This window comes from Helianthus annuus, chromosome 3, assembly GCF_002127325.2.
Source record: "Helianthus annuus cultivar XRQ/B chromosome 3, HanXRQr2.0-SUNRISE, whole genome shotgun sequence".
In the NCBI taxonomy this organism is placed as follows: Eukaryota; Viridiplantae; Streptophyta; class Magnoliopsida; order Asterales; family Asteraceae; genus Helianthus; species Helianthus annuus.
The window spans coordinates 20,886,504-20,904,465 of NC_035435.2; the positions used below are offsets into that span (position 1 = coordinate 20,886,504).

Genomic DNA, 17,962 nt, shown 5'->3' on the forward strand with positions numbered 1-17,962 from the left:
GCCAAAATCGTTTTATTATGAAGAAACTTTACTAATATTCTAAAGAGGTGGTTTTCTTAATCCTATTAAAACATTAAATATTCTTCAAAATATAATATCTGCACAAAGAAGACATAGAGGGACTTGATTCTCTTACTAATGTACACTTTTTGTATCTTGTAGGTGTATAGGGAAGAGATTGTACAAATTTTATAGAGACAATGAGGTTCAAGATGAATTACTACAGCAGCCTTTTCCGGCTTTGAATTAGACTTCTGCGAGTTTCATAAATACAACGTATATATGATTTTTAAATCGTTTTAAGGTTTGCATTATATTTCCACCTCACATCGTCGATTCCGCAGCAACGCGCGGGTTCCCTACTATTTTAATAAAAAGATAAATATGTAATAAAGTTAATTATACAAATGGGTCCTTTGATTTAGACCTAGTTTCGCCTTTAGGTATTAACTTTTTTTAGCGGGTTTAGGTTTTATGGTTTCAATTTTTAAGACCTTTGGGTACTAACACCAAAATTATCAATATAATGACTAAAGTACCCTTCCATTCTTTTTAATTTTATAAATGTAACACCTTTGGGTACTAACAAGTAACACCTAATTTTATTTAAGTTTAAATCAATTTTACAAAATCTATTTTTTTTATTTTCATCTTTTTATTATATATCTTAATTAACATAAAATCTATTTATTTTTTTATAAGTAAATATTTATATATAATTTTTTAAGAAATAATAAATAATCTAGCACGATAGAAGTTGTTCAAAATCTTAATTAATTAAAAATTCAATATGTATAATAATAGTTGGTAATGTGCAAATAAATTATTATTAAGATATTAGGTTAAAAATCCGTGTATTACACTTTTTAATGTATAAAACTTTGTTTTAATTTTTATAATTTTAAATATATGGGATTAAATAATATAAAACCAATAACAATAATAATAAAAGACTGTATCTCATTGGAACTAAATTGTTTTCTAAGCACATAGATACACAAATAAAATAGAGATATCATGGTTTAATCACACCTTTTCAAAATGTGCCAAGTAATTAATCATGAAAACAACTTAGATTAGATTATACATTTTTATGATTTTACTACAAAATATATTAAATTAGTTGTAGATATTTTTAAACAGTTTTTCTCGATTATACTACATATCTTGATATATTAAATTAATTAATTTTCAGATATTATATTCGTGTGTTTTGAAGATTGCTATGGATTTTAATAGATACTTATTATACCACTTGTTTCATTATTTAATTTATATTTAAAGAGTCTTTATATATTCATAATATTAGTCAGATATTTATCTAGTATTATTTAGTAATATTATTAATAAATAAAAACAGAGAGGACGTTTTCTGATTATTTTAATTTATATTTATAAATAAAAAATAAATAGATTTTATGTTAATTAAGAGATATATTAAAAATATGAAAATAAAAAAATATATTTTATAAAATTGATTTAAACTTAAATAAAATTAGGTGTTAGTACCCAAAGGTGTTACATTGATAAAATTAAAAAGAATGAAATGGTATTTTAGTCATTATATTGATAATTTTGCTGTTAGTACCTAAAGATGTTACAAAATTAAACCATAAAACCTAAATCTGTTAAAAAAATTAGTACCTAAAGGCGAAATAGGTAAAAATCACAAGACCTATTTGTGTAATTAACTCTATGTAAGATATATGGTTTAGATAGAAAAAATATGTAATTAACTTTAAGGGTTAAATAATATCTAATAAGACATCTTAGCAAGAGAAAATATGTAAAACCCCTTTTAAAAATACTCATTTTGACACGAACTAATTTTCACTAGGGGTGCTAAACGAGTCGTGTTTGCGGGTTGGGTGGTTCAATCCAACCCGAACCCGAAAATTTTACATGAACCCAATCCCGAAAATTTTGTCATGCATATGAACCCGAACCCGACCCGAATATTCGTGGGTTGACCCGAACACGACCCGTTTAACCCGAATTTTTTAATTTTTTGCCACAAATTAATATATTAAATTAAAATTTACTTTAAAAACACAAATGTATATAATACATTTACATTTAATTTATAAAAAAATATATGAATTTCTCTTTTAAAGTTATAATTATCGAATAAAATACACACCCAATTTAATTTATAACATAAGACATATTGTAAAAAAATATAACATAATATAAAGAGGCTAAACAGGTCAACCCGTCAACCTGACTTGGTTGACCCAAACCTGACCAGTTTAGCTAAACGGGTTCGCGAGTTCAACCTGAAACTGACCCGAACCTGTTTATATTAAACTAAAACCGTGAATTTCGTATTAGGTTCATGTCGTATTTTCGGATTGTGTCAGAAATTAATACCCCCAATTTTTCACTCTAATCCAGTTTTGACTCAACATCCAACGCGATTCCCAAATCCTTTGATATATTCTCCACCACTCCATGCCCTCATAAATGACATTAAAGTAATCATATACCAACATCATTATTGGATAGGAGGTAAGAACCATCATCCATTCAGTAAAATAAACTAAAAAGGAATCAATTTGAATTGTCTACTTTAAAATAAGTTACTACACTCCAAACTTATAATATGAAATAAATAACTTTTTTTGAATAATAAAATGACTGCTTTTGGCCGCCCTTTAATATTCCATATTTTCCGGTCATCGAGACCTGTGTATCTGCTTTCCATCAATCCATGGCTTGTTTTCCGGCTGACGCTACCAGGTACGACGTGTTTCTAAGTTTCAGAGGTGAAGATACTCGTCATACTATAACGGATCATTTATATGCGGCGTTAGTGAGGGCAGCACTGGTCACTTTTCGGGATAACGAAGATATCGACTGTGGTCAAGAACTGAAGCCAGAGATCGATCGGGCGATCAAAGCATCAGAGGCTTCAGTCATTGTGTTTTCAAAAAACTATGCAACTTCCACATGGTGCCTCGATGAGCTTTCATTGATCCTCCAGCAAAGGAGCGAGAACAATCATTTTGTTTTGCCGGTTTTTTATCACGTTGACCCATCAGATGTTAGGAACCAAACAAAATCATTCTCCATAAAAGCCAAATCTAATACAAGGTGGACAAAAGACAACGTGATGAGGTGGAAGATAGCTCTTACCAAGGCGGCCAATTTGAGCGGCTTGGTTCTTTCCGGGTATGTTTTTTTTTTTTTTTTTTTTTTTTTTTTTTTTTTTATATTCGGTGAAATAAATTTGAACATGATGCTACTTGGATTCATTTATTTGAAGATTGGTAACAGATCTTGTTGTTGTTGTTTTTTTTTTTTTTTTTTTTTTTTTTGGTAACACATCTTTTTTGTTGATATGAGTTAAATGTCGTTTTAGTGCGTATGTTTTGAGCCATTTTGTCAGTTTAGTCTAAATGTTTCATTTTTCCCCTGTTAGTCCAAAAAGGTTTCGCCGTTGCCATTTTCGTCCACTGTTTTAACTTCATTCATTTTTTCTGTTAACGTAAAGAGCAATTCGAGCATTTTATATGTAATTATGTTAACTAGAAGGGCAATTAGTCCATATAAAATGACTGAATTGCCATTCTCATTAACAAAAAAAAAATGGATAAAATTAATCTAGTGGACTAAAATGACAACTGTGAAATCTTTTTAAACCCACAGGCGAAAAATGAAAACATTGAACTAAACTGGCAAAAAAACTCAAATCGCAAGGACTAAAAGGCATTTAACTATATATAGTTTAACAAACATTGCTGACAAGGGTATTTGATATCAAGGTTTGGGTTTGATAGTGTTTAATCATGTTTGGATTAAGGGTACATGTTTGAAGGAATTGGTTGATACCCCATCAAAATGGGTATCCATTCCCCAGTGGGGTATGAACCAAACATTTCAATCCAGAGGAATAATTTAATAATAATTAACAAAAGGAGATATGCAGTTTTTTGTTTTTAAATTGTTGGAATATTGGATAGAGTATTATTACTAACAAAGACAACACATAATACATAGACTTATAGACTTTAACAATGTATCTACTATAAAACAATAACTTGCTCCTTACTAAATAAACAAATATATAAACAAATCTATTTTGTTATCTCTATCTTTTGTTGATAATAAAAAGATTGGTAGCAGATCCTTTTATTGATTTTTATGTACTTTAGCAAACTTTGTTGTCAGGGGTGTTTGATGTACCGGTTTGGGTTTGAAGGTATGGGATGTTTGGCTTAAGGCTATATGTTTGAAGGAATTGGTTGATATCCATCAAAATGAGTATCTATTCCACAGTGATTATGGGTAAGGGGGGGTGGGGGGGTCCATGTTCACCACACCTCCCGGTGCCACCTTCAATGAGGCGTTGCCCCTTCAAAAAGTCGAGATCTTGCTGGGCGTTGCCCACTTCAAAATAAAAGAAAAAAAAATGTTTCTTTTTCCCCAACACTCTTGGTTTTAAAAAAGCGAGAGGCGCACAAAAACGACGAGCTCTAAACCGAGGCGTAAAGCGTAAAAGCGACAGACTTTTCGTACTGAGGCGCAAAGTGATTATATAACTTTTTATATATATCCCATAGGTTTTAGCATCTGTTATCCATAGTATAGCTATAAATAAAGTTTATATATGATTTTACCTATATGTACAAGCCAAAAAACCTATTTTACGACAGTTTGATGCTTAAAAACACCATAAAAACACTCTAAGTACATGAGGTGCGCGCCTTAGGCCTGAAAAATCCTCAAAAATTGCGTTTTTTTGGAGCTTCTTGTAAAAAAGTATGCGTCGAGTTACCTAAGGCGCCTAGGCGTGCTTTTTAAAATCAAGCAAACACAAGTTCAAATTTCAATTCAGATCAATGATTTGGATGATTATTAATAAAAAGATATGTTGTTTATAATGGGAGTTGCTAAACATGCTTTTCTCTCTCACAAACTTAGAGTTGGCCTACCATTAAAATTAGTTTCCCTCCCACATAGAGGTATGTTCGGTAAGGATGAGAAAAACAGTTAGATTGAATGTGTGGGTCTCCAAATTACAATGTTACTACTGGTTATCACTGACTTTGAGGTTTTTGTTATGCTAGATTTTAATATTTATCCAATCAAATAATTTTATGATGTATGAATGTTAGGATCGGAGGCTCTCATGATTGTGTTTGTTTGTATAATTTGTACATTAAGAGAATATGAAATAATGTAAAGTGCATCGGAAATGAATACAAACTTTGTAAACACAATAAAAAAAGAGAATAGTATGATAAACAAATGCTTCACATTAAGTCGAATGATTGAATTACAAAGCAAATGATTATAGGCATGCTTACAATACTAAACTCCTTCAGCCTGATGCTCCAAGGTTGGTTGCACAAGATGAAAGGATTAGACATGAGAAGAAGAACTTGCTCAGTCAATTAAATGTAACAGTACAGGGTACTGCTCCATTTATAGGCAAACCAAACCACTGAGGCATCTCAGCTGACGTCACCATGATAGTGACATCTAACAACCTAACAACCTGTAAACACTGTTCTATACAAACTACTGATGTCTAACAACTGATTATAAGTAAAATACAAAACATAGGAAAAGTACTGCTTCACTTTCCACTGATGTAGCCTGAGCACTGATGTTGAGCATCAGTGCTTTCTTCAAAGGTGATCAGTCTTTGAATGGGCAGTGTTTGTGTCTTCAGCAGTACTTAGGAAACAGCAGTAGATAGAGCGTCAATGTTTGTCTTCAGCAGTCTTTAGAGTTTCATCAGTGTTTGGTTCATCAGTTGTACTATTGAGCAGTACTTAAGATCTATCAGCTGTTAGATAACCACTGTCAAGGGAAAGCTTTAAAGTAAACAGCTGCTTATTTAGAATCCACTGTCATGATCCAGTTTTGGCTTTCATTATCTGTTCCTCTGGTAGGGTTCAATCCCAACAATGAATATTCAACACCATTTTCATTAAAATTTTATACGTGTTTGTTTTTCATTGTGTTGTCACAGGTCGGAAACAAACTTTGTAAAGGATATCGTGGATATCATTTACGATAAACTAGCAAGCAAAAAGTTTCATCTTCCACTAAATCTAGTAAGGATGGACACTCGATATGAAGAGATTGATTCCTGGATAACGCAATCAGACGCAAACTTTTTGGTAATCTGTGGCATGGGAGGAAGTGGTAAGACGACCTTGGCCTGGTACACTGTTTATTCAAACCGAGATAAATTTGAAAACATTAGTATTGTTGAACACATTGGTAGTAAATTGAAGGAACCACACCATGTGCCTGAGCTACAGGAAACACTCCTTGGAGGTGTTTTAGGCGTGGAGAAAAGAAAAGTACCAAGTCTTAGCCAAGGTATGGTTTTGATTAAAGAAGCCTTACAAAAGAACAAGGCCCTTATTGTCCTTGATGACATTGTTAATCATGCTCAGTTGGTAGATTTACTTGGAACGGGGAATATAAATAAGGAAAGCAAAATTATAGTTACAACTCGAGAAACTAATATCAGTGAATGGGTTGGGTTCAAAAATAGGTGTAGAAAGTATGAAATGAAATTACTGGATGACAGTGAAGCGTTAGAGCTTTTTTGTCTTCATGCCTTCGGATCCAAAAATCCTACCAAGGGTTACAAGGAGCTAGCACAACAAGTAGTATGGTATTGTGAAGGAAATCCACTGGCTCTTGAAGTGTTGGGTTCCTCTCTTTCACATGATATAAGCATCTCATATTGGAAAAGTGCACTAGATAAACTGAAAAAAGATATCCATTTGGGAATTCATCGTGTACTCATAAGGAGCTACGACTCATTGCCATATGAGCGTGAGAAAGAGTTGTTTTTGCATATTGCCTGTTTCTTCAATGGAGAAGAGGTGGATTATGTGGTGAAGATACTTGAATATGATTGTTCAGCAGAATCGTCTATAAAAACCTTAACTAAGAGGTGCCTTATTTCAATTTCACCAAACCAAACAATCATGATGCATCCATTACTTCAAGAAATGGGGAGATTCATAGTTAATCAAGAATCACCCAAAGATCCTGGAGAACATAGTAGAGTTTGGCGGAGCACAGAATCTCATGATCTGTTGAGTAAAGGCACGGTAAGAGGATTCTTATTTGCATGTTGAAGCTTATCTTTCATTTAACACGATTCTATTTTATTTAATATATGGTTTTCCCCTCTTTTATTTTAGGGTTCAAAAAAGGTGGAAGGTCTAGCGCTTGATAATCAAGAGTTGAGGCAAAAGAAGAATGCATCACAGGTAATACAAGAAGCAGATAGTGATGTCTAGTATTCATATAGAAATCAATAAATTGCAAAGTTTTTGTTTTATATTTAAATGCTCCAAAAATATACATATAAGGGAATCAATGGTTCAAAACTTGTATTTTGGTGAACGTAATAAATCTCCAAAGTTATAAATATAAAGAACTGAGAAAAAAAAAGTTCCGGTTTTCAATTGTATGGATTTAATAGTGATAGAAGATTGGAAAAACCTTTATGCTTAAAAGTGTGTAGTTTTCCTCCCAAATTTAAAATTTCTCTACAAAATGTGGGTTTGGTTTTGATGCAATGTTTTATCATTCAGAAATAATTTTACTTTTCCTTTCAAAGAGTATGTTTCGATTTTGTGTTTTTGCCTCCGTGCTGCGTCAAAAATTTAAAGATTTACACACAATTGTCACCTGACATTGTTTCATGCATGGATGTTTTAAATTCTTCACGTTATTAAGCACGAGAATTTGTCCAAACAGTGTGTAGAACCAATTGATTTGTTATAGTGAATTTTGTGTCCCTGTATACCATAAGAAAAAAATAATCTTAACACAATATATCCTTCCAGGGATCCAAGCTTAAGACAGATTCACTTAAGGGTATGTGTAACCTAAAGTTGCTTTACCTCAAATCTGTGCAATTCAGTGGACCCTACGAGCATTTTTCAAAGGATTTAATATGGCTGTGTTGGATTGGATTTCATTTAAGTACCATACCTTCTGACTTGTTCATGGGGAACTTGGTCGCTTTAGATCTGAGTGATAGCTGTTTGGGAGTATTTGAACCGCCAATGGTAAGGAATTAGTATCTTGTTTATTGTCTGGACTTTTAGCTTCTCAAGTTTTTTTCCGTCTTTATGAGAATGTACAGTGCTAAATAAATTTTGTTACATCTGCAACAGGTTCTTCAATCACTCAAGATTCTAAGTCTTAAAGACTCACACATGCTCTTAGAAGTTCGCAACATCAACATGATCCCAAATCTTGAGACTTTGAATCTGGGGAACTGTCACAAGTTGTTTTATGTTTGTGAAACGATTGGAGGCCTTCAGAGTCTTGCTCTCTTAAACATGACAGGATGCGAAAGCCTGTGGAAAGACTCTTTTCCTTTGCCATGTGCATTAGAGCGGCTATATCTAAGTGACTGCAAACTTGAGTATACTGATAATTTTCATCTAAATTTCAGAAACCAATCATCTATGCAATACTTGAATTTAGGAAATAATCTTTTTGAATTTTTGCCTAAATGCAATCATCTTGGAAATCTTCGCGTTCTTGATTTGGCTAGGTGCTCAAAACTGAAGGAGCTTCTGTGTCTTCCAATTACACTTGCTGAATTGAATATAAGTTACTGTGTGTCACTGGAGAAAGTAACTTTTGAGTCTCGTAAATTTACATTGCGAAAGCTTATAAGTCAAGGTTGCATCGGTTTGTCAGAAATTGAAGGCTTTATCAAGTTGGTCCCAATAGCCAGATTTGATGGAAGCGATTTGGGACACATGAAGTGGCTAAAAGAGTATCAAAATCATGAGATGCGTCTGGTTGGTGGTGACGATCTTACCAAAAACAAAAGCCAGTGTGTCAAGGTTCGCCGTTCCTTTCTAAATCACATGCTTAATTAAGCACACACGAGCAGAATGAGGTGCCACTTAGAAACTAAATATATATGAATGGCTCAACTCTGTTGCATGTGTGCCACAGGTGTTGTACGAGTTTGGTATAATTAGCGCGTCTCTGCCTGACATAAAGATTCCAAAGATAATGCCTGGGTGTATATCTGAAAAAACATCAACATCTTTGTCGTTTAAGGTGCCTGAGTGCCAGGAGAATAGGAGGCTTAAAGGATTGAATGTGACTTTCAAATATACTATTGTAGATGATGATTGTGCATGGTTTGCTAAAATTAGTACAACCAAGGGTGTTGATTTGATGTACAATCCCACGGTCTCAGGTAGACCAGCATTTGGTGAGGCTGGTATATGGGTAAGCTACTGGCCAATTGGGAATAAGTTGCGCGTTAGAGATAAAATTAACGTGTCTATTGTCGTGGTTAAAGGATTGGAGGTAAGCGAGTGTGGGGCAAGCCTTGTGTATACTGATGATGAAGTTGCCAATGAAACCTTTGAAGATAACATGGGATGGGTAGAAACTCTTGATGGGGATTTGTCTGCATTTCAACTAAGCAATGGAGCTTATTATCTTTGCCGTCGCGATTTCTTTGATAAAATGGGGGTCGACAAACCCACTCCTCGTTGGTTTAGGATTTTAGTTGGTCATAACATTGATCATGCAGGTACTTTTCTCTTGTCAAGCTAGTTGTAATTTTTCAGTTATATCCATACTGAAACTAGGGTAAGTTCATATCTCATTACTCAGTGTTACAGTGGTACAAGGATGGGGAAAGACCGGTCGACCAAAGCAATCAAATCCATCATCTGGTCCTGAATCGGTAAATATACTCGCTATTGTCTTTTTTCTTTTTCAAATGAATTTGTGAGATGAATATGATAAAAGACATGAATATATTAATCTCTTGCCCAGTCCATGCATCTGCTCACCTGATAATGGAACAGCTGAATGCAACTATCGTTATTTGTATTTAGCTTATGTGTGCTGCGAAAGCCAACTATTATTTTGTTGATTGAGTAACAACTTCATAATTTTGTTTTTTTAACAAGAATTAGAAGCACTTTTACTATCACAAACTTGAGGGAATTACTATAATCTGTCAATGATCCAAACATATTCTTTATATTTAAAATTCCAACCCCATCACATTTTAATCTGACTTATTTGTTTTATAGAAATGCTATCCTTTCTTTCTATTGTTCTATTTTGGTAATTGCACTAGTTCATTTAAGCGAGAAGTGTTACTAGATGTAGGTCCCTCTCGGAGGATGACGAACCTAAACCTTGTTATACAAACCCACTAGCGAGTGCGGAATCCAAGCTAGCAAGCAAACCGAGATGAAACAAGTATAAACACAAACACACAAAGGTTCACCGATTAACACCACTTGTATTAATACGAATGAAGGTTCCGGTTACAAGCACAATGTTTACAAATCAGTTTTGCAAACTCTCAAGGTGTGTGTGTGTTTCGGACAGAATGCTCTCAACCTTCTATCTCTCTATGTGTGCATCTTCATTATGTCTAACACACTGCATGGGTATATATATACCCAGCCCAGCATGTCTGGTCCGAAGGATCCGATAGATGGTCGAAGGATCATCTATCGATCACAAAGCCATCGAAGGATCTTCAAATACTTCGAAGGATTGCATATCCTTCGAAGTCCAACAGTAACCTTCGTAGCATATCTTTCGATGAGATCGAAGGATCTACATTATCCTTCGATCACTCATCCTTCGAGACAGACAACTTACAACCAATATCTGACTGTTTGGCCAAGTCAAACCAGGAGGACGGTTTACTTGGTCAACTTACAGTACTGACACGGACATCGTTTACATCGTGACTAAATACAGACAAAGTACAGACACAAGTGCACCAACAAACTCCCCCTTGGCTGTAGCTTTGTCTCGATCTTTGATGTTTGCAGATTTGTCTTGATCTTGATCATCTTTGATCTTCATGTCTTCAAGACTCTGATGTCCTTTCAAGTCTTCAATGTCGGAGGATCTTCAAAGTCTTCACATCTTGAAAGCAGAAAGTGTATCAACAAACTACCCGTATCATGTAGGAAGTGTGTTGACAAACTCCCCCTTAACATAAGCTCCCCCTCGAGTTATGCTCGTGAAAAACTTGATCTTTATGAAGTGAGATCCTTGTGGTGTTGATGATGGTCCGCGGCAACTCGATCATCTTCATCTTTTGAGTGCCTTCACGTCGTGTCTTCATTCCAAAGCTTGTCATCGACCATGTTCTCCTAGCCTTTAGAATCTGCACATGCAAGAAATCTAAACGCGTAATGAGAACAACTGCTTGGAATAGTTAGTATAAACAAATGACACACGAATGACCATGTCACTATCAAACACCGTCCGACAGTTTGAAAGTTTAATAAATTTCTCAATTTTAGATTTAACTTTCAAAACTTGCAAATTTCGACCGTTTATGAAGATTTAGTCAATTCGGTTTTCGTTCAGGTTTCAGGTAACGAAGACTCGAGCTTGTAGGTCCCTGTTTCGCGGAGGATTACGAACCTAAACCTTGTTATACGAACCTACTAGCGAGTGCGGAATCCAAGCTAGCAAGCAAACCGAGTTAGTAGCAAGTAGAGAAACAAACACACAAATTCACCGATTAACACAACTTGTATTAATGCAATGAGGATTCGGTTACAAGCTCAATGTTTACAGAAATGTTCTATAAACTCTCTAAGTGTGTGTGTGTGAGTCCTGGACAGAATGCTCTCAAAGCTCTCTATCTCTCGGATGTGCAAAATGGCAGAACTAACTCACACATACACTGCATGGGTATATATATACCCAGCCCATGATGCCAGATCGAAGGATCCGAAGGTTCCGATAGATGGTCCGAAGGATCATCTATCGATCACAAGTTGTTCGAATGATCAGCATTGACCTCGAAGGATCATCCTTCGAGGTCTAATCAGTCGAACCATATCTTTCGTGCACCTCGAAGGATCAACAGCATCCTTCGAGGAGCTATCCTTCGATCAGAACACCTTTCACTATTTTACCAACTGTTGTCCAAGTCAAACCGGAGGATGGTTGACTTGGTCAACTTACAACACTAAATAGAACATCGTACATACAGACCGAATACAGACAAAGTACAGACACAAGTGCACCAACAAACTCCCCCTTGGCTGTAGCTTTGTCTTTATCTTCTATAGTTGTAGACTCGTCTCGAACTTCGACGGTCTTGGGTCTTCGAGTTATCAAAAACTCTGATGTCCTATCAAGTCTTCAAAGTCGGAGGATCTTCAAAGTCTTCACGTCTTGAAAGCAGAGAGTGTATCAACAAACTACCCGTATCATGTAGGAAGTGTGTTGACAAACTCCCCCTTAACATAAGCTCCCCCTTGAGTTATGCTCGTGAAATACTTTAACTTTATGAAGTGAGATCCTTGTAGTGTTGATGATGGCCAGCGGCAACTCGATCATTTTCATCACTTGAGCGCCTTCTCGTTGTGTCTTCATTCCAATGCTTGTCATCGACCATGTTCTCCTAGCCTTTAGAATCTGCACATGCAAGAAATCTAAACGCGTAATGAGAACAACTGCTTGGAATATAGTAGAAACAAATGACACACGAATGACCATGTCATAATCAAACACCGTCCGACAGTTTGAAAGTTTAATAAATTTGTCAATTTTAAATTCTAACTTTCAAAATCTGCAAATTTTTGACCGTTTATGAAGATTTAGTCAATTCGGTTTCCAGTCAGGTTTCAGGTAACGAAGACTTGAGCTCCAACATCGTATGATCGAAAGTAAAGAAGAAAGAAAATCTTTTTGGCTTTTATAAAGTTTATATTAAAACACGCCTAAAATCTTTTTGGTATTTTTGAAATTAAAAGACAACAAGTTAAAATCCTTTGAGTGTTATCAAACGACATCACCGCTAATGTCGTGCTGATATGCACCAAACGACGAAACTGTTTAAAAGAAATAATAAAAGTTAAGCAGTAAATAAATAAATATATACAGACATTCTTTTTGCGAGTTTCGAGGGTAAGAGAATCATATCAGTGTACGGTCATGCCAAAACACTCTTGTTGTTCAGTTAGTTAACATTAAGATAAGCATCCTATAACAATTATCGGTATTGTTGTCCACTTAAGCTCAACTTATCAGATGTAATCATGTTTAGAGGATACGTTAAGGTATGATTTATACTTACCGACCGGTGTTCATCCACATCACGACACATTCCCGTATCAAGGTATGCACGAGAGTTCATCTTACCGGTGAGTATACCGATTATCATCTGTTTGATCGTATAAATTGTGAGATACTCACTTATTTTGATTTGAAAACAAGCCCTATGTGATGTAATCACTTATTGATGAGGAACTTGATTTTCGTATGCATGAGGGCACAGGTGCAAGTCCGTGAACAGGTCAGTACTTCCGTACAGCAGAGAGACGAACTTGACACCCGGAAAAATGTGATATTTTTATCACTTATTTGTTTTGGACATGTGATTGTTTATCACTTATTGAGGTCGAATGCAGTATGCAATATGTACACGTATGTATAGTATCATGGAAGATCTAGACTTGCGTCCCCGTTATTTTTCGGTAAAAGATACAACCATGATACCCAGATGATAAGCAGCATAAAGACCGAATATCTCAGAACCTCGGCAATCTATCAAACGAAATTTCGGTACTAAGACCATATGCCAATGAATGGTTCCCACCTGGTCTTCAGTCGATTAAGATTTATATCACCCTGCACACTTTAAAATGATTGTGAGCCTACCGATACATCTTATATAGAGCTGCTTATCGTTTTGCATTTAAGGTTTAAAGAGGTTTGGATAGACCACTGATGTACTATCATTTTCTCTTTTGCTCGCCAGGAAACTCATTTTTGTTTTTTTTTTATTGTTTTTGTGTTTTTGAAATTTTTCGATGTTTTTGGATTTTCAGATTTTTGGATTTACTCCCCCTAAAATCAATAAACGAAGATAAATTTAAAACACACAAAGATATTTACAAAAATGATTTTCCGATGTTGGGTTTACTCTTGCTTGACCTTAATGCCGTTTACCAATAATAAAAAGTCAAATCTTAATTTGTCAAAAGCTTTGGTAAATAAGTCGGCACGTTGGTCATCGGTGTGGACCTTAACAACATCGATTAGCCTTTTCTCAAAGCAATCACGTATGAAGTGATATTTGATTTCGATGTGTTTGGTCTTTGAATGCTGCACAGGATTTCTAGTGATATCTAAAGCAGCAGAATTATCAACGTAAATAGGAGTAGTTAGGAATTCAAAACCGTAGTCCCGCATTTGTTGTTGAATCCAAAGAACTTGGGAGCAACAACTTGAGGCAGCAATGTATTCAGCTTCGCATGTTGATGTAGCGACACACGTCTGCTTCTTGCACTGCCATGTAACTAGGCAATTTCCTAAAAACTGACATCCAGCCGTTGTGGATTTACCGTCGATTTTGCATCCGCCAAAATCAGAATCACTGAAAGCTACCAATTCAAAGTTATTATCCCTAGGGTACCACAGACCGGTGTCAGGGTACGCCTTCAAATAACGAAAAATCCTTTTGACAGCAGCAAGATGTGAGGCCTTCGGGTTAACTTGATATCTGGCAAGCAGGCACGTCGGGTACATTATGTCTGGCCTTGATGCTGTGAGGTACATAAGAGATCCGATCATAGCGCGATAGTTTGAGGGGCTAACAGCTTCTCCCTTCAAATCTGGAGTAATTCCGTGATTAGTTGGCAATGGGGTACCAATGGGCGTTGCATCAGACATCTGGAACCGGCTCAAGATGTCACCAACATATTTAGTCTGATGAATGAATATCCCAGACTCCGTTTGTTGTACTTGTAGGCCCAAGAAGAAAGTCATTTCCCCCATAGCACTCATCTCGAATTTATCCTGCATAATGCGCTCGAATTCCCTACACAAGACATCATTAGTAGAACCAAAAATAATATCATCAACGTATACCTGTACCAGAAGAAGATCTCCATCTTGTTCCTTGATGAAAAGAGTACAGTCGATAAGACCTCTACGAAAACCGTTCTCCAGCAGATAGTGTGATAAGGTTGCATACCAAGCTCGTGGTGCTTGATGAAGACCATATAGAGCTTTGTTGAGCAACCAAACCCGATCAGGATGGATAGGATCTTCAAAACCTGGAGGCTGTTCGACGTACACCTCTTCTTCAACCACACCGTGTAAGAATGCACTTTTCACGTCCATCTGATAAACCTTGAATCCTTTGAAGGATGCATAGGCTAGAAAGATTCGAATTGCTTCGAGACGTGCCACTGGTGCATAGACTTCGTTGTAGTCGATCCCTTCAATCTGACGAAAACCCTGAACGACTAAACGTGCTTTGTTTCGGATAACAACTCCGCGGTCATCCTTTTTGCATTTGAAAACCCAACGGGTACCAATCTTCTTATATCCAGCAGGTTTCTCTACTAGTTTCCAGACACCCAGCTTCTGGAATTGTTGCAGTTCTTCCTGCATTGCTTCAACCCAGGCATTATCCTTCAAGGCTTCTTTCCATGTTCTTGGTTCTTCCTGTGAGACATAACACGCGAAAGACCAATCGTTTTGTTGCCCGGATTCTCGAATAGCTGCATACAAGCCTGCATTGTTGTTGTTTCGCAACATGTTTCTTGTTTGAACGCCACTTTGCACATTTCCAATGATGTTTTGTTGAGGATGGGTATTATGAATCCTTGTTTCTGGATTATCTGGAACTGGAACATTTATACCCAGGTTGTTAAGATTAAGATCAACAACCAATTCAAGACCCGGAATTGACGAAGAGGATGATGCAGTAGTCTCAGCTGTTCTATGTGTATCCACTGGAGGAGTACCCTCTGAAGTACCATGAACTGCTGTTGTAGGAGCTTCTTGATCTGCATCTAGAAATTCATCATCCTCTGAAGATTCGTTCAATTCGTTTGCATCATGAAAATCCTCATTGTTGAGAGTATTATTGTTCACCGAAGAAGATGGTTCTTGATTAACAAGAATTGGACGAACCACCGGTGAAACTGTTGCATTGTCACTCTCGAAAAACATCCTAGCCGCAGCATTTTCTTCAACGGCTTCAACATTGATCGAATTGAAGAAGTCATCGTACTCAAACATCCAAGGTTGACCCGGATTTTTGACTGGCAGGGTGTGCCTTTGTACTCTGACCTCAGACCATTCCTCGACCCTTTTAGTCTCTAGATTCCAGACTCGTAAGTTAGGGGTGGCATACCCAAGAAAGTATCCATCAATTGCTCTTGCCCCAAACTTTCCATTAGGATCGATGATTGTGCAAGGAGCTCCAAACGGTTCGAGATAAGACAAATCTGGTTTCCGTTTTTGCAGAAGCTCAAAGCAGGTCTTGTTGTGTCTTTTGACTGTAAGGACTCTGTTCAATGTGTAACATGCAGAGGCCACAGCTTCAGTCCAGAATGGAATGGGCAACTGTGACTCTACCAACATTGTCCTAGCAGTCTCGATCAATGTGCGGTTCTTACGTTCAGCGACACCATTCTGTTGAGGAGTATAAGCTGCACTAAACTCATGAAGAATACCCTTTGAAGTGCAGAACTCCGCCATGGAATGATTCTTAAATTCAGTACCATTGTCGCTACGTATCCGCCTAACCTTCAACTTATACAAATTCTCAATCTGAATGATCAAGTTTTTGATAATGCCAAAGGTTTCACTCTTGTGTGCCATGAACGCAACCCAAGAAAATCGTGAATAATCATCAGTAACCACGAGACAGTATTGATCACCCCGAATACTCTTGTGCTTGACAGGACCGAACAAATCCATGTGCAAACGTTCAAGAGGAACTGCCACTGTGTTGATCTTCTTTGTAGGGTGCTTCTTCTTTGTTTGCTTTCCTTTCTGGCACGAAACACAGACGTCTTGAAGATGGAAATTTTTGAGGGGAACACCATTCACCAATTCATTTGAAACTAAATGATTCATTTTTCGTAAGTGAATGTGACCCATTCGTCTGTGCCAAGAGATAGTGTCTTTTTCTGTGGCTTTAGAAACGAAACAAGTTGCTTGTGCAGACGTAGTAATAGCCTGGCTCATGTCAAGGACGTACAGATCATTTATCCTTAGAGCCGACAAGAGAATCCATTCTTTTGGAATTTTGAAGCCGGGTTTCAGCACATAACATCCATTAGCATCAAAGTGTACTGAAAATTTCTTGTCACAAATTTGAGAAACACTAAGAAGATTGTGATCAAGTTGTTGCACAAAATTGATCTTGTCAAAGCTGACAATCCCGTTAGATATCATTCCTTCACCCGTAATGTATCCACCTTTATCTCCAGCAAAAGCAACATAACCTCCTCTAATAGATTTAACGTCGTAGAGAAGCTTCATGTCGCCTGTCATGTGCCTGGATGCTCCACTATCAACAATCCAATGACTACTGATAGTTCCTCCTGAAGCACCCTGCACATGAACTCAAATGAATTAGTTGGAGATGGGGACCCAAGCCATTGTGGTCTTGGGTCTTCCATTTTCATCAATGACAATCACTTCTTGTCTTTGATGGTTGGTGAAATGTGATGGTCCCCCTGATTCAGTAACCGATTTAGGTTTCCATGTTTGTTTTGTTTTACCAGAATCTTTCTTTAAAATTTTAACTTCTTGATTGTTTGAAATTGTAGAAGTTTCTGGTTTTACAGCAACAGATTGTTTTTGAACCACATCAGTTTTAATTGCTTTTTCAATTTTCTTGACCTGTTGCCTTTTCTGTTTCTTTTCCCTTTCTTTTACAAGTCGGGGATCTTGTTTTGTGGAAACTGTTGGCTTACGGTCAGTTTTGCCACGGGGATCATCAATCTTTCCTTTTTGTTTATGAAGATATGGACAATTACGAATAATATGTCCAATGGTTCCACACTCAAAACATGATCTTCGTTCTACAAACCCCGAAGAATCATGTGATCGTCTAGCCGATAATGTTGAACTTTGTGAACCCGAGGTACTAGGTTTTGAACTACTTGGTTCATTTCTTTTCTCGACAAAAGCTTTCTTGACA

The 17,962-nt window shown here is 36.4% G+C and overlaps 1 protein-coding gene across 1 annotated transcript in view; it reads left to right on the forward strand.

The window, feature by feature from the left end:
• The first annotated feature begins 2,636 nt into the window (after positions 1-2,636).
• LOC110928742 overlaps positions 2,637-17,962 on the forward strand; it is a 35,539-nt gene continuing 20,213 nt past the window's right edge. Inside the window, exons 1-7 of the mRNA XM_035987450.1 lie at positions 2,637-3,171; positions 5,981-7,082; positions 7,176-7,244; positions 7,827-8,051; positions 8,160-8,843; positions 8,959-9,550; positions 9,642-9,706. Coding sequence (XP_035843343.1) covers positions 2,711-3,171; positions 5,981-7,082; positions 7,176-7,244; positions 7,827-8,051; positions 8,160-8,843; positions 8,959-9,550; positions 9,642-9,706 — 3,198 coding nt within the window. The 5' untranslated portion in view covers positions 2,637-2,710. The remainder of the gene's footprint in view (positions 3,172-5,980; positions 7,083-7,175; positions 7,245-7,826; positions 8,052-8,159; positions 8,844-8,958; positions 9,551-9,641; positions 9,707-17,962) is intronic.